Genomic DNA, 27,690 nt, shown 5'->3' with positions numbered 1-27,690 from the left:
CTCCCAGGTTCAAGCAATTCTCTTGCCCCAGCCTCCTGAATAGCTGGGGTTACATGCATCTGCCACACACCCAGCTTATTTTTTATTTTTAGTAGAGACAAGGTTTTGCCCCGTTGGCCAGGCTGGTCTCAAACTCCTGACCTCAAGTGATCCGCCTGGCTTGGCCTCCCATAGTGCTGGGATTACAGGTGTGAGCCACTGCTCCCAGCCTAAGTCAAGGATTTCATATTTCAAATGAATTACATATTTACTTTGTGAGTAAAACCAGCCTAAGTCCATGCTTAATGTATACATCTTAAAATTATAAATTCTCAATATTTTTTTCTACAAATTTTGCAAACATGAATATTCTACACTTCTATTTGCAAAATAAAGCGCCAACATTTAGCATTCTAATTAGAATAGTGCTGCCATAATTAAGTGAGACTCTTAAATTACTCAGTAATCAGCTGCTGGTATAAACAATTCAAAACAGTTTCAATATAACAGAACGATGAATTACAGGTGGAAGGTTGTAACAAGAAATACAATTAGGAAGAATACATTCTATGAGAGCATGTTATTGCCATAATCACAATCATTATCTATAATACATACACTGTGTAGCATATGCTTTGATTTTTGCTGTTCATACTTACCTAATTTTAAAAAAGCAAAGAACATTGTTAGAAGTAGTGAAAATAGAACAGAAATGTAGTGCTCTTCATGAATCTTATTCTCTTTAAAGACTATGAGAAAAGACCAGGTGTGCTGGATCATGCTTGTAATCTCAGCACTTTTGAAGGTGGGCGGAATGCTTGAGCCCAGGAGTTTGAAATTTCCTGGGCAACATGGCAAAACTCCATATCCATTAAAAAATACAAAATTTGGCCAGAAGTAGTGGTGTATGTCTGTAGTCCCAGCTACTAGGGAGGCTGAGGTGAGGCGGGAGGATCACCTGAACCCAGGAGGTCAAGGCTGCAGTGGGCCATGATTGTGCCACTGCACTCTAGCCTGGGTGACAGAGGGGGACCCTGCCTCAAAACAAAATAATCAAAAAATGAAAACAAAACCTTAAGCTTTATTCAAAAGAAAAGTATCATTATCACACTTCCAAAGAACTTTGTCCCAGGCCAGGTGTGGTAGCTCACGCCTATAATCCCCAGCACTATGGGAGGCCGAGGCCAGTGGATCACTTGAGGTCAGGAGTTCGAGACCAGCCTGGCCAACATGGTGAAACCCTGTCTCTACTAAAAATACAAAAAGTAGCTGGGTGTGGTGGTGGGCGCCTGTAATCCCAGCTACTCAGGAGGCTTAGGCAGGAGAATCACATGAACCTGAGAGGCAGAGGTTGCACTGAGCCGAGATCGTGCAGTGCACTACGGCTTGGGCGACAGCGCAAGACTCTGTCTCTCTCTCACACACACACAAAACACCCAAAATAAGAACTTTGTCCCATGTGCCAACTCTTTGAGGTACAGGTGATCCCGCATACCAAGAAGTTCTAGTAATCTCCTAATTATGACAAAAACCTCTCTCTGTGTATGTATAATCAACTGTATAATCTCTATTTTAAAAATATGCTTTACCACTAGGTGGAACTAAAACCAGGGTCCTCAGAGAAATGGCTGATTCCGGGGCTGAAGCACTCAGTACAGGATAAGTCTAAAACAGCTTTGTACCAGAAGCTAAAAGTGCTCAAAAGAAAAAAGAGGGGGTCAGGCACCATGGCTCACGCCTGTATTCCTAGCACTTTGAGAGCCCAAGGCAGGTGGATTGCCTGACATCAGCAGTTCAAGACCAGGCTGGGCAACATGGTGAAACCCTGTGTCTACTAAAAATACAAAAAAATTAGCTGGGCATGGTGGCGCATGCTTACAGTCCCAGCAACTCAGGAGGCTCAGGCAGGAGAATCACTTGAACCTACAAGGCAGAAATTGCAGTAATCAGAGACTGTACCACTGCACTCCAGCCTGGGCAACAGAGTGAGATGGGAGGGAGGGAGGGAGAATTGACTGATTGATTGATTAAGGAATATTCTATTAAAAAAAAACAACCAAACTGGCTTCTAGTTTCCAAAATGCCTACATTGTAAAAGACAAAGGTTAGGAAATTCTTCATTAAAAGAGACTAGAGAATCATTACAGTTAAATACAATACATGGCGCTAAATGAAATCCTGGAGTGGGCAATTGACAAAATTGGAATATGAAAGAGGTAAAATTATTGTTTCAATGTTAAATTTTCTGAACTTAACTATACTGTGGCTATATAAGAGAATAATCCTTATTCTGGCCAGGCATGGTGGTTCACACCTGTAATCCTAGCACTTTGGGAGGCCGAAGCAGGTGGATCACAAGGACAGGAGTTCGAGACCAGCCTGATCAACATGGTAAAACACCGTCTCTACTAAAAACACAAAAATCAGCAGGACATGGTGGCACATGCCTATAATCCCAGCTACTCAGGAGGCAGAGGCAGGAGAACTGCCTGAATCCGGGAGGCGGAGGTTGCAGTGAGCCAAGATAGTGCCACTGCACTCCAGCCTGGGTGACAGAGCGAGACTCAGTCTAAAAAAAAAAGAAAGAAAGAAAAGAAAAAAGAAAAAGAAAAGAGGCCAGGCACAGTGGCTCATGCCTGTAATCCCAGCACTTTAAGGCTGAGGTGGGCAGATCATGGGGTGAGGAGACTGAGACCATCTGTCCAACATGGTAAAAACCTGTCTCTACTAAAAATACAAAAATTAGCTGAGCATGGTGGCATGTGCCTGTAATCCCAGCTACTTGGGAGGCTGAGGCAGGAGAATCACTTGAGCCTGGGAGGTGGGGGTTGCCGTGCGTGGAGATTGCGCCACTGTACTCCAGCCTGGCTGCAGAGTGAGACGCCGTCTCAAAAAAAAAAAAAAAAAAAAAAGGTCTCTTATAATTGTTCTAGTTAATGACAGAAATTAATAAACACTAGCAAAATGTTATATTTGGATATGATGGTAACAGACTATTTATAACTCTAAATAACTAGAATATCCATCCCCACTTGCTAGAAAAACTTTGTTAAATATTTACCATAAAATATTTATTTGAAAGTTGCTTTGCAAATACTAGCCATTACAAATTCAACTACATATCTAGTGATACACATTATCTATTCCAGCACAAGTCCTCAAATGCAATCTGCAATAAATTTTAAAAGTTTAAACCCCCATGGTCCATTTACAAAAGAAAGTACAGAAATATTATTTCTATTTAACAAACAAAACACCCCTACTCTGTACTTACAGCAACTTCATACTCATCTTGTTTTGTGTGTGAGTTTAGCTGTGAAATATTCTTTCCTATTGGTGGTAGCTGCTTAAGATACTTGCATAAGTTATCTGCTCTTTAAAGTTAATCGATTTTGTTTTTAAAAAAAAGAAGCAACAGTGAGGTGTTTCTCTTGCCAAGAAGTATCATATGTTAGACTGGTTTCACAAGAAGATCAAATATCCAAGGTATTCAAAAATAAGTATAGCCTATGAGTTTTATTTGTATTTTGGATCCCAATTCCAGTTTTCACAGGTATGATAAGATAGCCACTAAAATAATTTTAAGAGTAAAAATTTTACTGTTAAAGGGGTTTAAATTTTATAAAAATATATTTCCCAACTACAGAACTAATCTAAAAATGGCCTTTGTTCATCTAAATTTGAAACTTTTTAACAACTTCAGAAATTGCCTCAATGACAAAACTAAGGCAATACAACAAAAGTAAAGAACAATGTTTGCACAGCATATTAGCTTATTTAATTCTCTTAGTGGTAGACCTTATCCTCATTTTATACAGAAGAAGTAGAGGAAGTATCTTGACTCATGTCCCTCCCCCACTTACCTTTCCCACTCTTCATTTAAAAACAAAACTGAAACCCAAAGAAATTTTATCAACTGTGGCAAACTCACAACCAGTTATCTTTTTAAACAGGCGGTGGTCCATTTAAAACACTCTATTAAGGTAATTTTATGAACTATATTATCTTGCTTCTCAGGACAACATCTAAAACAAGTATTAAAAATCAGTTAACCTTAAAAAAAGGAATAAAATCCTTCTAAGAGAAAGATAAAATGAGACATCCTGCACTGGCACAATATGTGAAAATTACATCTTTGCAGACACAGACTTGATATTATACAGTGTGATTTTATCATCTATAGATTTTGCTTCTGCTTAATTAAATTCATATGTATTGCCAAATATCAGATGCTAATCAAAAGTATGTAACTCTAAAAAAAATCTTATCAACAGAATAAAATGAAAAATCCTATATCTCAACAGTGGTAAGAGTGATACTATCTCTTTGTGAACTCAAATACTTGATATTCTGTTTAAGTAAGCTATAGATTTTTTTTTCCACCAGTAATTACTTAGATGTATTATCCAATCCCCAAAACTAGACTCAACTTTCTGACACAAAGGAAACTGTTCTAGATCCTGTCTACTGAAATTTTGAAGATCTTTATATTTTCCCCTCAAGTTTGCAAAATCGAAACATTTATATTTCAAATTATTTAATTTGGACAATTTGATTACGGTATAATAGAAACCTCCTTTCTTTTACGACAGAACTAGCTTCTAAGAAAGTACTCACTGATAAACCAACTTGTGTCATCTCTATTTCTTTTTCATGTGGTTTTCATGTGCATATATGCTTGATACAGAACAGTAAGCTGCCTACTGGAACCCTACCATCTGTCGCATGTCTTAGAGGGCTCGTGGTTGTTGTTATTTAATAAGTACTCAGTGAAGGACCCTTAAAAGGTCAGCCAAAATTAGTGAGTATATCAATAACGTATTTTGAGACATTGTAGAACGTTCAAATGTTTACACCCAATGCCAAAAATACAGTACTTAGATGGTACATAAGTGATTAAAGAACATTATTCCAAATTATCCATTTTGAACATAAGAAAAATTAGAAAATTTGTGCATAAATCACAGGTTCATATGACATAGCACACAGAGGCATGTCAAACTGACCACAACATAAAGATCACAGGATTAGACTGGGCGTGGTGGCTCACACCTGTAATCCCAGCACTTTGGGAGGCTGAGGCAGGTGGATCATGAGGTCAGGAGCTCAAGACCAGACTGGCCAACATGGTGAAACCCTGTCTCTACTGAAAAATACAAAAATTAGCTGGGCATGGTGGCTTGTGCCTGTAATCCCAGCTACTTGGGAGGCTGAGGCAGGAGAATTGCTTGAACTAGAACCCCGGAGGCGGAGGTTGCAATGAACCAAGATCACACCACTGCACTCCAGCCTGGGCTACAGAGTGAGACTCCATCTCAAAAAAAAAAATAAATAAAATAATAAATAAGATCACAGGATTATAAAACTTTTAAAAGTTGGTCACTGATTCTGAAGCACTTAATATAGCTCAATAAATGTTAAAACACTTTACAGTTGCTTATAGAGAACACCTTTGTAACATTAGTGAAGATTTTCTTTTTCACCTACAGAAACATCTACTTGCTTCATCTATTTGCTTCCCTCTCATTAAGGGTCATCGGCCTCACAGACATTATTCAGAATACTGCAAGAGGCCAGAAAAATGTCCTTCTATGATAGGTGCATATGCGGAAAAAAAACACACTCTAACTGAATTTGGTTCAGAATCTTAAGCACTACAGGCCAGGTGTGGTGGCTCACGCCTGTAATCTCAGCATTTTGGGAGGTCAATGCGGGCGGATAACTTGAGGTCAGGAGTTTGAGACCAGCCTGCCCAACATGGTGAAACCCTGTTTCTACTAAAAACACAAAAATTAGCCGGCTGTGGTGGCATACGCCTGTAATCTCAGCTTCTTGGGAGGCTGAGGCAGGGGAATTGCTTGAACCTGGGAGGCAGAGGATGCAGTGAACAAAGATCATGCCACTGTACTCCAGCCTAGGTAGCAGAGTGAGGCTCTAGATAATAATAATAAAATAAAATAAAAATTAAGTGCTATAAATTTTTCCCAAATAATTTTTAATTTGCATGAGGTATATACTAGTAATTCACCTTTTTGACAGCAAAATATAGACACATCTAATTTTATCGTGCTTTACTTTAATGTGTTTCACAGATAGTGCCTTAAAAAGAAAAAAACAAATTTAAGGTTTGTGGCAAACTTGGGTTAAGCGTTTTAGTAATTCTGACAGTATTTCCAACTTTTTCATTATTATTTCTGTTATAGCAGTCTATGATCAGTAATCTTTGATGTTACTATTGTAATTGTTTGGGAACAGCATGAATCGTGCTGTTAATTGATAATATGCTGAGTGTGCCCCTCTCCTCAGGCATCTCTATTCCCTTAGACAAAATATTGAAATGAGGTCAATTAATAACCCTACAATGAACTCTAAGTGTTCAAGTGAAAGGAAGAGTTGCCCATCTACTTTTAATCAAAAGCTAGACATGATTAAGCTTAGGAAGGTATGTCAAAAGCTGAGACAGGCTAAAAGCTATGCCTCTTGTGCCAAAACGTTAGGTTGTTAATGCAAAGGAAATGTTCTTGAAGGGAATTTAAAGTGCTACTCTATGAACACAAGAATGCTAAGTGAAACAGAGTCTTATAACTGATATGGAGAAAGTTTGAGTGGTTTGAAAAACAGAATATCCAACTAGCCACAGCATTCCCTTAAGCCAAAGCCTAATTCAGAGAAAGGCCCTAACTCTCTTCAGTTCTATCTGAAGGCTGAGAGAGGTGAGGAAGCTGCAGAAGAAAAGCTGAAGCTAGCAGAGGTTTGTTTATGAGGTTTAAGAAAAGAAGTCACCTCTGTAAGAGAAAAATGTAAGGTGAAACAGGAAGTGCTGACGCAGAAGCTACAGCAGGTTATCCAGAAGATCTAGCTAAGATCATCTAATGAAGGTGGCTACACTAAACATATTTTTAATGGAGATGAAACAGCCTTACAGTGGAAGATGCCATCTAGGACTTTCATAGATAGAGAGGTCAGTGCCTGGCTTCAAAGCTTCAAAGGACATACTAACTCTCTTGTTATGGACTAATGCAGACGTGAGCCAGTGCTCACTGCACGTGAAAATCCTGGGGCCCTTGAGAATTATGCTAAATCTACTCTGCCTGTGCTATAGAAATGGGACAACAAACCCTGAATGATGGCAAGTCTGTTTACAGCATAGTTTACTGATTATTTTAAGCCCATTGTTGAGATCTGCTCAGAAAAAAAGATTCCTTTCAAAATATTTCGCATGGACAAGGAGTTACCAAGGAGATCTCATGAAGATGTATAAAGAGATGAATGTTGTTTTCCTGTCTCCTAACACAATGTTCAATGTAACCCATGGAACAAGAAGTCATTTTGACTTTTGTCTTATTATTTAAGAAAACACATTCTGTAAGGCTGTAACTGCCAAGCTAGTGATTCCTCTGATGTATCTGGAAAAAGTAAATTGAAAACCTTCCAGACAGAATTCACTATGTTAGTTTTGCCATTTAAGAATATTCATGGCTGGGCACAATAGCTCACACCTGTAATCCTAGCACTTTGGGAGGTCAAGGTGGAAGGACTGCTTAAGCTCAGGTGTTCGAGACCAGCCTAGGCAACATAGCGAGACCTTGTCTCTACAAAAAAGTAAAAAAATTAGCTGGGTGTGGTGGCATACATGCCTGTCATCCCAGCTACTCAAGAGGCTGAGGCCAGAGGATCACTTGAGTCCAGGAGGTGGAGTTGCCTGCAGTGGGGTGACCATGTCACTGCATTCTACCCTGAGCCTGAATGACAGAGCAGAGACAGAGTGAGACATCTCAAAAGACAAAAAATGTGACTCATGGTCAAAATATCAACATTTGCAGGAGTCTGGAAGTTGATTCCAAACCTCATGGATGACTTTTTGAGGCGGGGAAGACTTCAGTGAAGGAAGTCGCTGCAGATGTGGTGAAAACAGCAAGAAAACTAGAATTACAAGTGGAGCCTGAAGATGTGACTTATTGCTGCAATCTCATGATAAAACTTGAATGATGAGTTGCTTCTTCTGGATGAGCAAAATAAGTGGTTTCTTGAGATGGACCCTACTTCCAGTGAAGTTGCTGTGAACACTGTTAAAATGACAACAAAGAACTGTGGCACCATCACTGTTTGCTGCTTTGATCTCCTGGGCTCAAGTGATCCTCTTGAGTAGCTGAGACTATAGGTACATGCCACCACATCTGGCTAATTTTTGTATTTTTAGCAGAGATGGGGTTTCACCAGGTTGCCCAGGTTGATCTAGAGCTCTTGGACTCAGGTGATCCACATGCCCTGAACTCCCAATGTACTGAGATTACAGGTGTGAGCCACCGCACCTGGCCAAAAAAAAAAAAATTTTTTTTTTTTTTTTGAGATAGAAACTCACTCTGACCCCCAGGCTGGAGTGATCAGAGTGGCTCACAGCAACCTCAACCTCCCAGATTCAAGCAATTCCGCCTCAGCCTCCCAAGTAGCTGGGACTACAGGGGCCCACCACTACCCCTGGCTAATTTTTATATTTTTAGTAGAGATGAGGTTTCACCATGTTGGCCAGGCTGGTCTTGAACTCCTGGGCTCAAGCAATCCACCCGCCTCTGTCTCACAAAGTGCTAGGATTACAAGCATGATGAGCCACTGCGCCTGGCCTAAGAATTTTTTTTTTAATTGAGACACAGTCTCACTCTGTTGCCCAGGCTGCAGTGGGCAACTTAACTGATAAAGCAGTAGCAGAGTTTTAGAGGACTGACTCCAATTTTTTTTTTGTTGAAGTAGAGTCTTGCTCTGTTGCCCAGGCTGGAGTGCAGTGGTGCTATTTCAGCTCGCTGCAACCTCCGCCTCCCAGGTTCAAGCGATTCTCGTGCCTCAAATTCCCAAGTAGCTGAAACTACAAGGCACATGCCAGAACATCTGGCTAATTTTTGTTTCATTTTTGAGATGCAGTCTTGCTCTGTTGCCCAAGCTGGAGGGCAGTGGCATGATCTTGGCTCACTGCAAGCTCTGCCTCCCAGATTCAACTGATTCTCCTGCCTCATCCTCCTGAGTAGTTGAGATTACAGGAGCCCGCCACCATGCCCAGCTAATTTTTGTATTTTTAGTAGAGACGAGGTTTCACCATGTTGGCCAGGTTGGTCTCGAACTCCTAACCTCAAGTGATCCACCCGCCTCGGCCTCCCAAAATACAAGCATGAGCTACTGTGTTGGCCTAATTTTTGTATTTTTAGTAGACAGGGTTTTGCCATGCTGGCCAGGCTGGTCTTGAGCTCCTCACCTCAAGTGATCTGCTCACCTTGGCCTCCCAAAGTGCTGGCATTACAAGCGTGGGCCACCATGCCCAGCCTGACTCCAATCATAAAAGAAGTTCTACTTTAGGTAAAATGTTATCAAGCAGCATTGCACGCTAGAGAAATCATCTGTGAAAGGAAGAATCCATGATGCAGAAAACTTCATTGTTATTTTAAGAAATTGCCACAGCTACCCCAAACTTTAGCAATCACCACCCTGATAAGTCAGCAGCCATCAACATAGAGGCAAGATTTTCCACCAGCAGAATAATAACTATCTGCTGAAAGCTCAGATGACTGTACTTTTTAGCAATAAAATATTTTTAAATTAAGGTATGTACTTTTTTTTTTTTTTTTTTTTAACATAACACCATTGTGCATTTAATGGACTACAGTATAGTGGAAACAACTTTTACATGAACTGGGTAACTAAAAATTTGTACAAATTGCTTTATTCCAATATTCACTTTATTGCAGTGGTCTGGAACTAAACCCATAGTATCTCTCAGGTATGCCTGTCCAACAATTTTTTTGTTTATGTCTTGTAAAAGATTAGCATAAACTGTTAAATATATATTCTGAAAGTATATCATCTAGATTTAAAATCTAGACTGTTTTTTCAATGTGTTATCTGTGACATACTCTTGGCATTATGTGCCCAATTTCCTCATTAGAAAATTGAACATAACAATATTTTCACCTTTGTTCTTAGCACATGGTAAATGTTCAATAACTATCAGCTTTTACTATTAGAAATATTTGGATTTAGGTCCGAGTATGGTGGCTTGCGCCTGTAATCGCAGCTGAGGTGGGCAGATCACAAGGTCAAGAGATTGAGACCATCCCAGCCAACATGTTGAAAGCCCATCTCTACTAAAAAATTTAGCTGGGCGTGCTGGCATGCGCCTATAGTCCCAGCTACTAGGGAGGCTGAGGCAGGAGAATCACTTGAACCCAGGAGGTGGACGTTGCAGTGAGCCAAGATCGCGCCATTGCACTCCAACCTGGTGACAGACATCTCAAATATATATATATACACATATGTGGATTTGAAGGATATCCTCTGTAATAAATATCAGCTTGCCAAATGTAATGTATTCATTCAAAAATATTTGAGCACCTACTATGTGTCATAATTGTTCTAAGATTTAGTAATACAGCAGGAAACAAAACAAAAGTTCCTGCCCTCAAGGAACTTGCATTATCCGAGATAGCAGATGAATACAGGTAACAGAGAAAGGCAAGCACAGGGAAAAACAGTGACAAGGGTGAGAGCATACTATGTAATACAGGAGGTCCAATGAACAGAACACAGAAAGTGAGGGACAGTGATGGGAGAAGAGATCAGAGGGGGGCAGCAAAGAGCCAGATGTGTACAGGCCAGTAAGCAATGAGATGAGAAGCCACTGAAGAGTTCTGAATCCATTTGACTTAGTATTTTTAAACATTCCCTCTTGCTGCTGTGTAGAGAGCAGATTATTGGGCTAAATATTTTACATGGCTTCGTGAGAAATAGGCCATCCTTCAAAGCCCATTCAGTACCAAACTTATAAGCCAAGCATATCAAACTAAGGTTATTACTGGCTGGGTGCAGTGACTCACACCTATAATCCTAGCACTTTGGGAAGCCTCAGCTTCAGGCTGGCGGATTGCTTGAGCTCAGGAGTTTGAGGTCAGCCTGGAAAGTACAGTGAAACCCCATCTCTACAAAAAATTAGCCGGGCATGGGGGCGCGCACCTGTAGTCCCAGTTACTTGGGGGACTAAGGCAGGAGGATGGATTGAGCCCAGGAGGTCAAGGCTGCAGTGAGCCAAGATCATGCCACTGCATACCAGCCTAGGTGACAAAGTGAGACCCTGTCTCAAAAAAAAAAAAAAAAAAAAAAGATATTATTTAACCATGGGGGTTTAACTATAAATTAAGACATGTAGTTTCATCTGTACAACCGTAAGTCTCTTAAAGTGACAAATGAGAAATGAGTATGAGAAAAATTAATAGAAAAAGGTTCAGTATGCTTATTTGCATTGTTCTTTTTTTTAAATATTAAAAAATATTTTTTTTAGAGACAAAGTTTCACTCTGTTGCCCAGGTTAGAGTGCAGTGGCATGATCATAGCTAACTGCAGCCTTCCAATTCCTGGATCAATTGATCCTCCCCTTTCAGCCTCTCATGTAGCTGGGACTACAGGCACGCACCACCATGTCCGGCTAATTTTTTAATTTTTTGTAGAGGCAGGGTCTGTGTTGCCCAGGCTAGTCTTGAACTCCTGGGCTCAAGAGATCTTCCCTTCTCAGCTTCCCAAAGTGCTGGAATTATAGGCATGAGCCACAGTACCTAGCCTTGCACTGTTCTTTACTGATTTACTAAAAAGGAATGAAAACAAATGGCAAACAAACAAAAAATCCAGAATTGAATTTTCAATGGATGTCTTTTTTCTATTATAAAAATATAGGCTATTTGGGCTACGTGAAGTGGCTCATGCCTGTAATCCCAGCACTTTGGGAGGCTGAAGCAGGTAGATCATGAGGTCAAGAGATCAAGACCATCCTGACCAACATGGTAAAACCCCATCTGTACTAAAAATACAAAAATTAGCTGGGCTTGGTGGCACGTGCCTGTAGTCCCAGGTACTGGGGAGGCTGAGGCAAGAGAATCACTTGAACCTGGGAGGGGGAGGTTGCAGTGAGCAGTGAGCTGAGATCACACCATTGCACTCCAGCCTGGTGACAGAGCAAGACTCCATCTTAAAAAAGAAAAGAAAATAGGCTATTTGGATGAGAATTCTTAAATGAAATGTTCAAGAATTGTTCAAAAAGCATGAATGAACATTTACAACATAATGGTGTGTGCAAAATTATAACAGATTATTTATATTAAAGTTATCCAACACTTAATATAAATCCAGAACTTAAATACTGTCCTAAGAATTGAAAAACTAAATAAAATTCATGTCAAAACAAATATACTAGGCCAGCCACAGTGGCTCACACCTGCAATTCCAGCATTTCGGGAGGCCAAGGTAGGTAGAATGCTTGAGCTCAGGAGTTCAAGACCAGACTGGGCAATGTGGAAAAACTCCATTTCTACCAAAAAAACAAAAATTAGCTACGTGTTGTGACGTGCATCTGTTGTCACAGCTACTTGGGAGGATTGCTTAAATCTGGGAGGTTGAGGCTGCAGTAAGCCGAGATGGCACCACTATACTCTAGCCTGGGTGACAGAGCAAGACCCTGCCTCAAAAAAAAAAAAAAAAAAAAAAAAAAATTCCAAAATAACTGGTTAAATAGACTTTTCTTAAATGAAGTACAAACCATTCACATGCACTGTTGCACATTAACAAAATCACTCACATTTAATAATTCATTAGCTAAATCTACCCACAAGTAATACATAGCTATAAACTGGCTCTAACATGGGAATACATTATGTTCCTTTACTTGTACTTAATTTTCAGGCAAAACAGCCCTGGTAAGCCAAAAGAATTTCATGCCAACTTGGAAGAGGGACTGAATAACTGGAAAGCCCTTTCTCCAATGTGCTTTCCTTGCATGTATTTCCTTGTTTGTCCATTGAGAAATACCACAAATTTGGTATCATATGTTTTAGAGGATTCTTTTTCTTGATATCGTTCAGTCTCTTAGGAATTGTCTGCTTAAATTTGCATTTATAAATCTTTTTATGTTTTAGAAATGTTTTACATTAGCAGTTACTTTAAAATCTTGAGAATACACAAAACAAGCTGAACAAAATATTAAGAATTGGCAGATGGAAATTGCAGCATGTCTTTCCAAAGACTTTATTCCTTAACATGTCTTTTGAAAGAGTATTTCTGCAATATGCTTTGCAATATTAAAGTAGAAGCCATTTATGATTTGGTTAAAAAAAAAATACAAAGCACAAACAACAGAGGTATTTAATTGTGCTGTCCTATATGTAGACTAAACTTAATCTTAGGAGAGAGCACTCACTGAAAATAATGATTTCATGAAGATACAATTCCTACATACTTATAAATAACCTAGTCTGTATCTTTATTTTCTCAAACACTCTATTCCTTTGATTTTTCTAGTGTTACACTATTTTGTGTATAACAGTAATAATACTAATAGATGTTTCAAGAGTTTATTGTATGTCCATCAGCCAGGCATGGAGGCAGGCACCTGTAATCCCATCTACTCAGGAGGCTGAGGCAGGAGAATCGCTGGAACCTGGGAGACAGAGATTGCAGTAAGTTGAGATAGCACCACTGTACTCCAGCCTGGGTGACAGAGCAGGTCTTCATCTCAAGAAAAAAAAAAAAAAAATACAAAAAAAGATTCAACTGTGGAGCCATATTGTGAAACCTTGGAGTACTAGCAAATGGCACTCAAAATAAAAAAGGCTAAGTACTTTCAATGGACGTATCAGTAAGTAGATAAGAAACTGCTTGTAAACTAATACTAAAGCGTGCAAGAAAACACAAGAGGCAGTTAAGTGCTTTTTAAAAGCAATTTGACAGTAGTACTAAATAGATTAAACTACAGAAAATTACCTCTAAGAAATGCTAGCAGAAGATAAACCAAACTCATCTTTCTTTGGAATTAAATTCTTAATATTTACTTGTGTCCAGTTACTAGAAAAGGAGGAGGATAAGTAATTCATTGTTTCAAGGAAAAGTTGACATTGGAAAGTCTAGTAAGCTGACAATTATCTTACTATCTCTGCTTTCAAATTCCAAGAAACAAACTGAACAGAGATTTACTGATATGGAAAATAAAGGGGATGACAGCTGAAGACTAAAAGAAAAGAAAAACAATCTGTTCAAGTTGAAGTATATTTGTAGAGGTAAGGTTCTTGAAGGCAGGTATTTTATGCTTCAAGTTCAGAAAATAGAGTACTAGACCAGACGCAATGGCTCCTGCCTGCACTCTGGGATGCTGAGGCAGGCAGACTGCCTGAGCCCAGGAGTTCAAGACCAGCCTGTTCAACACTGCAAGAACTCTTCTCTACAACAAAATCTTTAAAAATTAGCCAAGCATGGTGGCACGGTTGTGGTCCCCTCTGCAGTATGCATGTTTGTGTCACTGTGCTCCAGCCTGGAAAACTGAGTGTGACCCTGTCTCAAAAATAAAAAAACAAAAAGAAACTAGAGTATGAATCCAATAAATAAAAAATGTATATATAAAGGAATGTACTATTCTTTATAAATGCAAAAGTTTCTTCCTCAGGAGTCAGGAGGCTAGAGCAATAGTTTCTACAGCTCTACATTATCTAAACATTTAGGATCTAAAAAACCAAGCAAATATACATCAATAAAAATCAACTTATGAGGGAAAATGCAAGCTACCCTTAGATAACTTAAAATGGATATCCATAGCTGTTGCCTTAGGACCTCAGCCAGAGCTGTTTGAATCACTATTATAAAAAGGGCCACGGACGCTGGGTGTGGTGGCTCACATCTGTAATCCCAGCACTTTGGGAGGCCAAGGAAAGTGGATCACCTGAGGTCACGAGTTTGAGACAGGCCTGGCCAACAAGGCAAAACCACATCTCTACCAAAAATACAAAAATTAGCCAGGCATGGATGCAGGTGCCTATAATCTCAGCTACTTGGGAGGCTGAGGCAGGAGAATCACTTGAAACTGAGAGGTAGAGATTGCAGTGAGCTGAGATCAGGCCACTACATTGCAGCCTGGGGGATGGAGTGAGGTTCTGTCTCAGAAAAAAAAAAAAAAAAAGAGGCATTGATCAAATAGATTTACCACTAATATTTCTCCTTGCAAGGAAAGAGAAGGATTCACTGAGCTTGAACAAGTAAGTAGCAGTTTTGATCTACCACTAACGTGTCACCTTCATTACATTACTGAAATCTGGAGAGAAAATAGAACTGCAGCAACTTTCAATTTTACCATGCATACATAGGATGACAAAATATAAACATGTCCAATTTTATTACAGCCACAGGTAACGGGAGACAGGTCACAGGATGACAACAGTTAAGCTAGTGTTCCTAGTTGATGGGAATAGTGCCACTTATTCTTTCCTGCCACATCACCTTTTATGCAACTTGACAACGAGTGGGAAGATACTGGCACTCCAAGCTCTGGCAGGCCTATGGCTTTATCTGCTTCCCCTCAGTTCCACGATGTTCTGCAAAACAAATCCCTCTACTACCACCAGGAGATGCAGCAATTGTGGAAAATATACCCCACTTCCAGAATCAGTGACTCAAAAGCCAATGTCTGAAATACATCATTATCATTTTGGGTGGCCGAGGTGGGTGGATCACCTGAAGTCAGGAGTTTAAGACCGGCCTGGTCAACATGGCAAAGCCCCATCTCTACCAGAAATATATAAATTAGCTGGGTGTGGTGGCAGGTGCCTGTAATTCCAGCTACTAGGGAAGCTGAGGCAGAAGAATCACTTTAACCCTGGAGGTAGAGGTTGCAGTGAGCCGATTGCGCCACTGCGCTCCAGCCTGGGCGACAAGAGTGAAACTCCATCACAAAAAAAAAACCAAAAAAAACACAAACAAACAAAAAAACATAACTAAACTCAAGAACTGCTACCGTACTGAATCTAAGAGTGGCTCCAGGAAACACATTTTTCAAGAGTACATTTTTTTTCTGAAGTAAAACCTCACTGGGTATCAACATACACTAAAAGTCCTAGTCTTCCTGAATCATGGTCTGTATTTACTGCATAAAATATTTAAATATAACATTTACTGATTACCACTTTTTAAGAAAATTTCCCTTTTTAGCCTAAATTATCTACAGAGGATAATGACTCCAAAATTTGTCTGCTATTGTAAAAATTAGTTCCAACCATTTTTCCTTGATGGAAATGCATTTCTCCAATAGCCATCAAAGGTGGAAAAAGTCTTAATCAGGTTCCCTCATTTTACAGATAAGGAACCCAAAATCTGGAAATTCATATGATTCTGCCTCAAATCATACATACAGCTAATTAAAAAGGCAATGCCAGAATATGGACCAGACAGCCAAACCCCTAACCTTTCTCTCATATAAGCCCTCATTTTATTGATCCAGCTATCTGAACAGTCCTTAATCACTTCATTGTTTCTTCATTTGCAAGTTCCCTCTGATAATCGGAGCAGTCATTCTGTGGATCTGCTGTACCTCTATTATGGTATTAGGTGCACCATCTAACAGATCCACAATTCTGTAAGATGCTTACATTTGGGGGGAAGAATTTTTTCTCTTCTTGTCAGTGAAAGATGAAAATTAAAATCCCGAGTACTTATCAGTAAATTAACCTCACGTTCTAACGTTAACATGTGTCAGACACCCACAAAAGCCTTAAAAAGTCCTTGGTAGCAACATTCTTCTATGTTCTCGAATAATTTGGTTCAAGTCTACATCCTAAATTGGGTAGTAAAAAGACAGATATTATTTTTCAACAACAGTTTTTCCATTAGAATGGTAACTACTTGCATGGCAAATTCAACCTAAAGCATGTAACAAGTGTGATAAGCAAATATGAAAGGTACAACAATAGCAGGAATACTGCCTTGATTTCTGTCTTATGAACAATGTACAGCCTCTTCAAATTTTTGAGTACCACAGATTTAGTCCTCTAAGAGAACAAGGTGCTTCTTAGTGGTTTTATTCTGCTGACCTCTGACTCAGAAATAAGGAGGCAGTGCCAGGCACAGTGGTGCATGCCTGTAGTCCTGGCCACTTGGGAGGTGGAGGCGGGATGATCACTTGAGCCCAGGAGTTGGAGGGTGCAGTGAGTTATGATCACACAAAAGACTGAGACTCCATCAAAAAAAAAAAAAAAGTATCTTTGAAGTCTTCTTTTGCCCTTTAAAAAACTATTTAAGTTGATATCCTAATCTTTACACAATATACTCAAAAAAATGCCAATGATCCTGGATCTGGAAAAGAACTATTAGTTTATTTCATCTTTGGTAAGCAAAAGCAAAGAATATATAAACAGCTAAATAGTCCAAAATAAATAGCAGAGGCCTCAATAGCCAAATGAGTAGTTGTAAAGAAAAATCATTAAAGCAAATAACTTCTCAAACTTGGACCTTCTCAAAGAGGTTTATCTTATCTCACTCTAAATGTAAAACATCTGCTAGTTTCAAAAATACACTGATCTTAACAAATTATGTTAAGGGCTTTATGTGCAATATAACCCCTTAACCCTTAAGCCTCACTACACACATTCTAAGGTAGGTATCACTGCATTTTCATTTTGCACCAGAGAAAACTAGGGCACTGTGAGGACGAGTAACTTCTCCAAGCTCTGCAGGTTCTGAAATCCATGCTCCTTAGGCACTATTGCCTTCTTGGTAGCATAGAAAATATAAAAATATGGTCACGCTCTAAGTTCCAACTGATGCATCAGACGGCACTGGAAATTATTTTGTTTTCTGGTGTTAACAAAACAGTTTGCTATCTATACTTCCTGATTTTAGGTTAGGTAGGTGGCACAAACGAACTGTTTTTCTCACCACACATTGCATAATCACTAAAACCTAAAAGGAAGAGGACTGGTTAAATTCTTAAACTTTATTTCCTGCTGGCCTAGAAGACCTTACTTAACCACTGTATATCTGATATACTCATTTTAAATGTTAAGGTTTTCCTTGTGCAAGTAGGAGACTAAAGTTATTTCAGCGTTAAAGGAAATCAACTACGTACTGGTCTTTTTATCTGCTTTTAAAAGCAGATCAACAGGATATAAACCTGGGTTGTTTTCCTCTTAAGGGGAAATTTCTTAAAGACCTCTTAATTTCATCGAATGGAACAGGTAGCACACCAAAAATGATGTGTAGTGGAAAAAGAAACAGAAGAAAATGACAAGAAGTTATATAGTGATCTACTTTCACTAGTGTTAGAAAAGCAAAGGATGAGTCTCTTCTTAAGTAACTTCAGCCTTACCACAATAGCCACTTGTTACACTTAACCACCCACTCCAACACTTCAGGTTCATTAGGAATTAAGAGGAGGCCAGGAAGGTAAAAGACACACTCCAACCAGGTCTAAGGTCTCTCCGTACTACACCCCGAGAGACACAGAGAACCAGTGCATTGTGCCCCCCACTCCCAAGCCTTCCCTGCTGCCCAGGAGGCAAAGCTCACAGCCTGAGGCTAAGACAGTCCTCCAGCCAGGGCAGTGACCCAGCTGCACACAACCCGCCCCCTCTGACCAAAGCGTCGGCACTCAGGAGTTGGAATAGGGGAAGGGACAGGAAGACGTGGAAACGAGAGAAGGGTGGCTAAGAGGACGTTTTTAAAACGAAGGAGGGTCCCTCCCCAGCTCTGCAAGCGGGGATGAGGCCCGGGGCCGGGAGGGAACGGGTCGCCGCCATGATGGGGCTGGCAGAGCCGGGGGGCGTGACGCGGGCAACCCCTCGCCCAAGGCCAGCTCTCTCTCTTAGTAACCCCTCCCCTGAGTGGGCCTCGGCCACAACTGCCCCACGATACTCACGCTTTGTCCACCAGCTCCCGCACCTTCCACATGTTCAACATCGTGCCCCGCGTGGGACTGGCCGCCGCCTCCCTCTCCTGCTCCCCACGGATCCCGGAACACTTCCGTGCCGGGGCAGTTCCAGGCCGGGGTCACCGCCGCCCGCCGCCTCTAACTCCCCCAGTCAGCACCTTCCTTTGCCACAGCAGCGGCGCAGCCGGTGACACGTCGAGACGCGGCAGCAGAGAGGCTGCGTGGAGCGGAAGTACCCGACTTTCCGCCGCTGCGCGCGGGACATGCCGGGACTTGTAGTTTCCCTGCGTACCGAGCGGGGCAGGTTCATTTGCAAGAGCTGAACGGCATTGGGATGGTTTCCCTTAAGCTCTCTCCGTCCCTTGCTCCAGACCTACCGAGCCAGAAATTTTGGAGGTGGGGCCCAGCGATCTGCGCTTTAACAAATCCTCCAGGTGATTCTCATCACGCTCAAGTTTCAGAACCACTGGTGCAGGATCTAGTCGCACTCAAACACTCTTTTCAAATGTAAGACGGTATTGCTATGTTGTTAGTAATGATTATACAGAAGTATGATTGGCATATGTATTTCTCATCAACAGACACATCACCCTATTTATTTCCCAATGCCAAAATATACTTAGATCTCTAGGCCTTAGTTTCCATCCCTGTAAACTGAAGAACTTGTATTCTAAATCCTTTTCCACTCTTAATTCTGTGATACAATGTTTTATATTTAGACAACTACATGAAATCCTTGTTAAATACTTTATTATTATTCTCCAAAACTGAGTTCACACTCCATGTGAAACTAAAAAGCCAACATTATGTATACACTCACACATACACATATATGTATTTCATAAATCAGACATTCAAGGGCTTGACAGGTTTGTGTTTTTTAAACATAAATATGCACACTGCTTTCATTGCTTTGTTGCAATGGTTGTCATCACTTCCTTTTCCACTTACTCATTTTTGTCGATGCTCATGTTAAAGCTTCAAGCAACCTTAAGTTTCATTTGATCCATCTGCTGAAACTGAACAGTTCTTTTCATTCTACAAATATTTATTGAGCATTTTGTATGTGCCAGAAGTGGGAAATATAGCTAGGGGTTCAGCTCTCTTGGAATTTAAAGGTCATTGGAAGAAACATATAATAACAAGGAAACATTTAAGATAATTGCAGATTGTGTAATTGCTCAGCAGCTTCTTTCTGCCTGCTTTACAGATAAATCAATTCACTGAGACTGCAATATTGCAGTAAAGAGTTTGACACAAGGCTGGCCATACCACTTGAGAAACAGTTATTACTCAAATCAATATTCCCGAAAATTTGGAAGATAGGGTTTTTCAAAGATGGTTTAGTGGGCAGGGGGCTAGGGTATTGGTGCTGCTGATTGGTTGGAGATGCAATCAGAGGAGTGTGGAAAATGGTCCTCCTTTGCTGAGTTGGCTTCTGGGTGGAGGGCCAGCAGAGAAGTGGCTGGTCTGGGTAGGGCTATCCATTTGTCAGAAATACAAAAGCCTGAAAAGATATCTTAAAAGGCCAATCTTAGGTTCTACAATAGTTTATTACAGGCTGGGCACAGTGGCTCACTCCTGTTATCACAGCACTTTGGGAGACTGGGAGGCTGGGGGACTGAGGCAGGAGGATCACTTGAGCCCAGGAGTTTGAGACCAGCCTGCCAACAAAGTGAGACACCCGACACCCACCCTCATGTCTTTACAAAAAAAAAAAAAAAAAAAAAAAAAAGGCCAGGCACAGTGGTTCATGCCTGTAATCCCAACACTTTAGGAGGCGGAGGTGAGCAGATCACAAGGTCAGGAGTTCAAGACCAGTCTGGCCAACATGTTGAAGCCCAATCCCTACTAAAAATACAAAAAATTAGATGGGTGTGGTACTCATGTAATACCAGCTACTCGAGAGGCTGAGGCAGGAGAATTGCGTGAACCCAGGAGTCAGGGGTTGCAGTGAGCCAAGATCTTGCCATTGCACTCCAGCCTGGGCAACAGTGGGAGATTCCATCCCCCCACCAAAAAAAAAAAATTAGCCAGGTGTTGGAGCACACACCCGTGATGCCACCTACTTGGGAGGCTGAAGTGGAAGCATCCTTTGAAAGGATCAGATAGACTCTGATTCACAAAGAAGTGAAAATGATGGTTGCTAGTCATGAAGCTAGGTAACAATAATCCCAAATAGACAACCTCTGATCTGTGTCCCTCAAGTCAAACGACCTCTTTTTTTTTTGAGTTGGACATCTCACTCTGTTGCCCCAGCTGGTCTGAAATTCCTGGGCTCCAGCAATTCTCCCACTTCAGTCTCTCAAGTAACTGAAACTACAGGCAACTCTCTTAAAGTTGGATTCACTTAATTACCAAAAACGCTTTGAAAAAGGTTTCAGTATGGCTTTGGGATTGAAGCCCCAAGAGAAAGAAGCAAGGTTGAAGGAATTGACAGGCAGAAAACAACAACAAGCAGAAATCCAAAGTTATCTCAGAGCTTTGTAATGATAGGAGTACTTGGGCTGACACAAAGTGAGTTGGAGTGGTGGAGGGGGAGAGGCAGGTAAAGATGAGCAGAGATGGGTAGAGGAATAAGGCTTTCAAATAAGAAGTTTGTGTTTTGTGTTGGAAAGACTATCCAGCTCAAGATCCCAAAGAAGGAATGTGGCCAGGGGAAATAAGAGAGAGAAACTACTTTGCATAAATAAGAGCTCAGCAAGTTAACTTTCAAACAAGTCAGTCCAGAGTACACCTGCAGACTGAGCCTGGCCCAAAAACAACCTGAGCCTGTTTGGGTGTTCACAGCAGGACACCATCAGCCTTTTGCTCATTCCAAAACCAAGTTTGCATATATCTAGACTCATCCTAGAGTTGTCACCTGTGACATTTGCACAGTCAGCTGGAGCCATCTGGAATTAACACCAAAAAATCTGCCTGTCCACTTTTAATTCAAGAGAACCTTTAAAGGACTCAGAAAAATCAGACCAGGAGAGTTTGTTAAAAAGTGGTCTCCAGAGACTAACTATTTGCATGTCAACAAAGTGTTCCATTTTTGCCTTTTCTCTTGCAAGTTTGAGAGCAGTTTCCATAGTAACTTCTTTGTGGCAATTCAAATATGTTCATGGTAGAAAAATAAATGAGAAAATGCTCCACCTACTCCTCTTCAGGAAAACATACATTTTTCTTTAAATGAGCTGACACTTTTAGTAAGGCTGAACCAACACGTTTTGAAGAAAAAAAAACATACTCAGCTGTGTTAACTATGTGTGTTGTGAGAAGCAGTGTAGACGACAGGCACTGACTGCTTATCTCATGTGGTTAGCTCTCTAGTGTTTCCTTGGGGGAGTTTAATTCATGGTACATGGGTATGGCAGCCATGGAAAAGCACCTTCCACATTTCCTTTCTTGTTTTTTTTTTTTTTTGAGACGGAGTCTCGCTCTGTCACCCAGGCTGGAATACAGTGGCGTGATCTTGGCTCATTGCAACCTCCGCCTCCTGTGTTCAAGTGATTCTCTTGCCTCAGCCTCCCGAGCAGTTGGGACTATAGGTGTGTGCTACCATGCCCGGCTAATTTCTTGTATTTTTAGTAGAGATGGGGCTTCACCATGTTAGCCAGGATGGTCTTGATCTCCTGACCTCGTGATTCACCTGCCTCGGCATCCCAAAGTGCTGGGATTACAGGTGTAAGCCACTGCGCCCAGCCAAGACCTCCTTTCAAGAGAAGCAGTTGCAATGAGCATGGATGGCTGACAGCTCTGTGATCATTTATGCCAAGGGCACACTTTCCACTGGGCTATTCCCAGCAATGACTGAGAAAGGTATGCTGGAGCCAGGCCATTTCTGACCAGTGCAGGACTCCTTCACTGGGCAACCATTGACCTGGGCTTTCCATTGACTTGGCCCAGATTTCCTCAGAGCCTTGCTGCAACTGGATACTCTTTCTACCCAATCTTCCTTCCTTCCTTCTCTTCCTTGACAAGTGTCAGAACTTCCTTGTGGTCTCAGACCCTCCCCACCTGCTCTTGCTCTTGCTTCCCTTTTCCTTTCATGGGCATTTCTTCTAATAAATCTTACGCTTCTAATTCCATCTTGGCTTTTGTTTCCTGTAGTACTCAAACTGACACAGCAGGTGGGCATTTGCAGCCTGGTTTCAGTATTTGGACCCATGAGTCTTGTTTTTGATCACACCTGACTGCTCATCTCCAGAGGTCAGAACACTTGGTTCCTAATTATATTATGAAGATTGCCACAAAGAGTCATGCAGATTATTGTGCAACCATTGGAGCATCATTTATGTGGACTACTGTGAATGGCCAGACCATTAGCCACAAACAGTAAGTATGGGGTTAAAGTGCGAAGGCTCTGCAGTTAGACAGACCTCGGCTCAAATTCTGCATCTGCTATTAAACAGCTTGGTCATTCTGAAAAAGTTAATTAAACCAGTGTAGAATAACGTTTGTAACTGAGACTCTGGAGCCAGATTGCCTCAGTTTGGGCCTTTGTTTTGCTACTTACTAGCGGTGTCACCTTGGGAAAATTACTGGACATCTCTGTGTCCCAGTTTTCTCATCATAATGAGAAATAATAGAAACCTACCTCACAGGCATCTTCAAATCAGTAAATGAGGTAATATTTATTTATTGTTATAATTTTTTTAAGACGAAGTCTCGCTCTGTTGCCCAGGCTGCAGTGCCGTGACCTGCAACCTCTGTCTCCTGGGTTTAAGCAATTCTCTTGCTTCAGCCTCCGGAGTAGCTGGGATTACAGGCATGTGCCGCCACACCTAGCTAATTTTTTTGTATTTTTAGTAGAGACAAGGTTTCGCCATGTTGGCTAGGCTGGTCTCAACACCTGACCTCAGGGGATCTGCTGCCCCAGCCTCCCGAAGTGCTGGGGATTGCAGGAGTGAACCACCATGCCCGGTCATATGAGGTAATATTTGAAAAGAATTTCAACAGTACTCAGCACAAAATAAACACTCAATAAATGTTAGTGATACTGTTACCACTACTGTTCTGTTACTACTGCTAATGATAATTATATTAATCTGAAAATTTTATTCAATATACAACAAGTATTTAGTTAGTTTCTACTATGTTCCAGGCATTGTGTTAGGTGGTACATATACAAGTGTAGATAAAACAGACACAATAAACAAGTAAATAGATGCAGTGGGTCGGGCATGGTGGCGCACACCTGTAATCCCAGCACTTTAGGAGACTGAGGTGAGTGGATTTCTTGAGTTCAAGAGTCAAAACCAGCCTGGGTGACATATAAAACCTCATCTCTACAAAAAATACAAAACAAATTAGCCAAGCATGGTGGCACATATCTGTAGTCCTAGCCACTCAGAATGCTGAGGTGGGAGCCCAGGAAGTTGAGGCTATACTGAGCTCAGATCATGCCACTGCGCTCCAGAGCCTGGGTGACAGAGTGAGATCCTATCTCAAAAAATTAAAAAAAGAAAGAAAGAAAGAAAGAAAAAAGATGTAGTAAGCATAGTAAACGCAAAGTGATATGCTGAGGATCATATACGTAACTCTCTTTACATTGGGTCCTCTATGTAGTAGTTGCTCACTAAATTCAACCTCATTAATATAAAATCCCTCATGTGGAACTCAGTTCTTTCTCTCTTTTTCCTTTCTTTCCTTCCTTTCTCTCTTTCTCTCTCTCTTTCTTTCTTTTTCTTTTCTTTCTTTCTTTTTTTTTTTTGACGGAGTCTGACTCTGTTGCCCAGGCTGGTGTGTACTGGCAGGATCTTGGCTCACTGCAACCTCCCCCTCCCAGGTTCAACTGATTTTCATGCCTCAGCCTACTGAGTAGCTGGGATTACAGGTGCGCACCACCACACCCAGCTAATTTTGTGTTTTTAGTAGAGATGGGGTTTCACCATATTACTCAGGCTTATCTTGAACTCCGGACCTCAGGTGAACTGCCCGCCACAGCCTCCAAGGTGCTGAGATTGCAGGCATGAACCACCACGCCCGGCAGAACTCAGCTTTTTCTTTATAAACTGAAAGGTTAATTTATCAGGATATCCTAAACCTAGCCATACATCAAAAATTCATGGACATCTTTAAAATTTTCAGTCTCTTGTCCTACCCCTTGAATTCCTGATCCATTGATTCTTCACACTGTTGGTTGCAAGTGACAGAAACTTGATTAAAACTAGCTTAAGAAGCTGGGCATGGTGGCTGATGGCTGTAATCCACCGTGATGAGTGGATCGCCTGAGGTCAGGAGTTCGAGACGAGCCTGGGCAACAACCCTGTCTCTACTGAAAATACAAAAAAATTAGCCAGGTGTGGTGGCACGTGTTTGTAGTCCCAGCTAACTCGGGGAGAGATGAGAATTGCTTGCGCCTGGGAGGCAGAGGTTGTAGTGAGCCAAGATGGAACCACTGCACTCCAGCCTAAACGACAGAGCACGATTCTGTATCAAAAACAAAAGAAAAAGCAACAACAACAAAAACTACCTTAAGAAGGCAAGGGAATTTATGAACACAGGAGACTGGAGAGTTTGCCTCAGGAACTTAGCAAATTTATCAGAGCTCTCTGTTTCTAATTTTTCCTTCTTGCAGACAGGTTTCTCCTAGTTGGCAAGAAATAGGGCTACCACCTTGTAGGGAATAGAAACCACATTTCAATACCGAGTCTCACTCTGTTGCCCATGCTGAATTGCAGTCACGTGATCTTGGCTCACTGCAACCTCCGCTTCCTGGGTTCAAGTGAGCCTCTTACCTCAGTCTCCCAAGTAGCTGGAACTACAGGCACACGGCACCACACAGGGCTAATTTTTTTGTATTTTTAGTAGAGGTGGGGGTTGCACCATGTTGGCCAGGCTGGTCTTGAACTCCTGACCTCAGGTAATCCACCCAACTCAGCCTCCCAAAGTGCTGGGATTACAGGCATGATTCACAGCACCCGGCCACAACCACATTTTCTGTTAGGCATCCAAGAAGGGAGAAGCATTTTGGACTTTCCTCCACTGACTCTAACACCTCAGAGGATAATTCTGATAGGCCCAGTTTGGACTATGTGCCTATCTTAGGGCCTGTCACCTCTAAAGACTCCTGCCTTACAGACTTGGTAGCACTAGTGAACTACGTGGAATGGGGAAAGAAGACTTCTCGAGGAACTCTGAAGAGAGTCATGCCCTGGCAGACAAAAGCAAGAGTTGTTTACAACTGTTAAATGTAAGGTGGGGTCTAGGAATTTTATTTTGAATAAACCATCTAAGTGATTTTGCCAGGGTTGTTAAATGTAAGGTGGGGTCTAGGAATTGTATTTTGAATAAACCATCTAAGTGATTTTGCCAGGGTTTGTGATGCCCTGGGCTAGATGACACAGGTCCTTCCTAGCTCTTGGAATTCCACAAAAGTAGCTGGATTGGGAAGAGCAAAACAGAAAAGACTATCATAGGGGAGGCCGGGTGTCGTGGCTTACACCTATAATCTAACACTTTGGGAGGCCGAAGTGGGTGGATCACTTGAGGTCAGGAGTTCAAGACCAGCCTGGCCAACATGATGAAACCTTGTCTCTGCTAAAATTATAAAAATTAGCTGGGCGTGGTGGTACACGCCTGTAGTTCCCGGTTACTCGGGAGACTGAGGCACGAGAATAGCTTGAACCTGGGAGGTGGAGGTGGCAGTGAGTTGAGATTGTGCCACTGCACTCCAGACTAAGTGACAGAGCAAGACTCTGTCTCAAAAAAAAAAAAAAAAAAAAAAAAATTAGCTGGGCCTGGGGGCTCATGCCTGTAGGCCCAGCTACACAGGGGGCTGCGGTGGGAGGATTGCTTGAGCCTGGAAAGATGGAGCCTGCAGTGAGCTGTGATCGCACCACTGCACTCCAGTTTGGGTGACAGAGTAAGACCCTGTCTCAAAAACAAAAACAACAATTTCTTTGAAAAACAATATTTAAAAATAAATAAATAAATAATGAAAGAACTGTGCTCTAGAGAAAGAGTTTACTAAACTGGAGCTCAAAAGAGCCTGATGCACAGACCACTGCTCTGCTCTTTAGTAAGCAGAATGTGTGTGGCTAAAGACTTGGGTGGGGTGGGCAGGTCAGTCCCATAGGAATACTCTGTTGGTGGGAAAGAGTCAATACTTCACACTTATTGGGCACTTGCAGTGTGTTTTGGGGTTAAATAGATAACTAACAGTTGTTACCCAAGGAACTTATAGTTGTAGGAAAGGAAAAGCTTTTCCTCTGCCCTCTGATGTTTATGTCCTATCTGGGGCCTGTGAATTTAACTGACAAACAACAGATTAGCAGGAAAGAATCCATGTATGTGTACAATGTGCATGCAAGAGGGAGCGCTCAGTGATGAATAACTCGAGTAATTCAAAGGGTGGTTAGAATTGAAGCTCAGATACCTAATTTAGTAGGGGAAGAGGAGCAGGGATGAAAGATTCCTACGGGAAGAACAAGTAGGTTTCCCTAGGAAAGACATAGAGGTTTTTTGGAGAACAAATGGGAGATAAGAAAGTTGGTGATCATGTTTTTCTTTAAATATATATGTCTATATTTTTTTTTGTAGAGACAAATATATAGATTTTATATATATATATATATTTATTTATTTATTTGTAGAGATAAGTTCTCATTATGTTCAGCTCTCACTGTGCTGCCCAGGCTGGTCTTGAACTCCTGGGCTGCCTCAGTGTCTCAAAGTGCTGGGATTACAGATGTGAGCCACCACATCCAGTCGTGCTTTTCTATATAGATATGAATAATCTTTCTGTCTTCTTTAGGGCCATAAAACTTCCCAGAGAAGGGCTTTCTGGTAGATTTACTCTTGGTCTCTCTTCTGGAGGTAGAAGCTGCCTCAGAAATAGAATTTTTGGCAGTCTTCATTACTCAGACAAACAACCAATTAGCAAGGAAGAATTCATTTATATGTGCAACGTGCATAGAAGCAGTTTCTGCCTTGAGTCAGACAAGGGAAGCTCCAAGAAGGCTTCTTTCTGCGTCTGTTGAATCTCAAATGTCTTCAGCTTAAAATATTCT

General features: G+C 41.3%; 1 protein-coding gene across 2 annotated transcripts in view; it reads right to left on the bottom strand.

Moving 5' to 3' along the window:
- Positions 1 to 18,920, bottom strand: part of CLINT1 (clathrin interactor 1) — a 68,329-nt gene extending 49,409 nt beyond the window's left edge. For both annotated transcript variants that reach the window (XM_032259542.1, XM_032259543.1), the window contains exon 1: positions 18,680 to 18,920. In XM_032259542.1, coding sequence (XP_032115433.1) covers positions 18,680 to 18,720 — 41 coding nt within the window. In that variant the 5' untranslated portion in view covers positions 18,721 to 18,920. The remainder of the gene's footprint in view (positions 1 to 18,679) is intronic.
- Positions 18,921 to 27,690: the final 8,770 nt, after the last annotated feature.

The sequence above is a fragment of the Sapajus apella genome, unplaced genomic scaffold (assembly GCF_009761245.1).
Source record: "Sapajus apella isolate SASKATOON/1434 unplaced genomic scaffold, GSC_monkey_1.0 scaffold110, whole genome shotgun sequence".
NCBI classification, from domain to species: domain Eukaryota; kingdom Metazoa; phylum Chordata; class Mammalia; order Primates; family Cebidae; genus Sapajus; species Sapajus apella.
The sequence above is the reverse complement of the archived record's forward strand: the minus strand, read 5'-3'. Positions and strand labels throughout refer to the sequence as shown.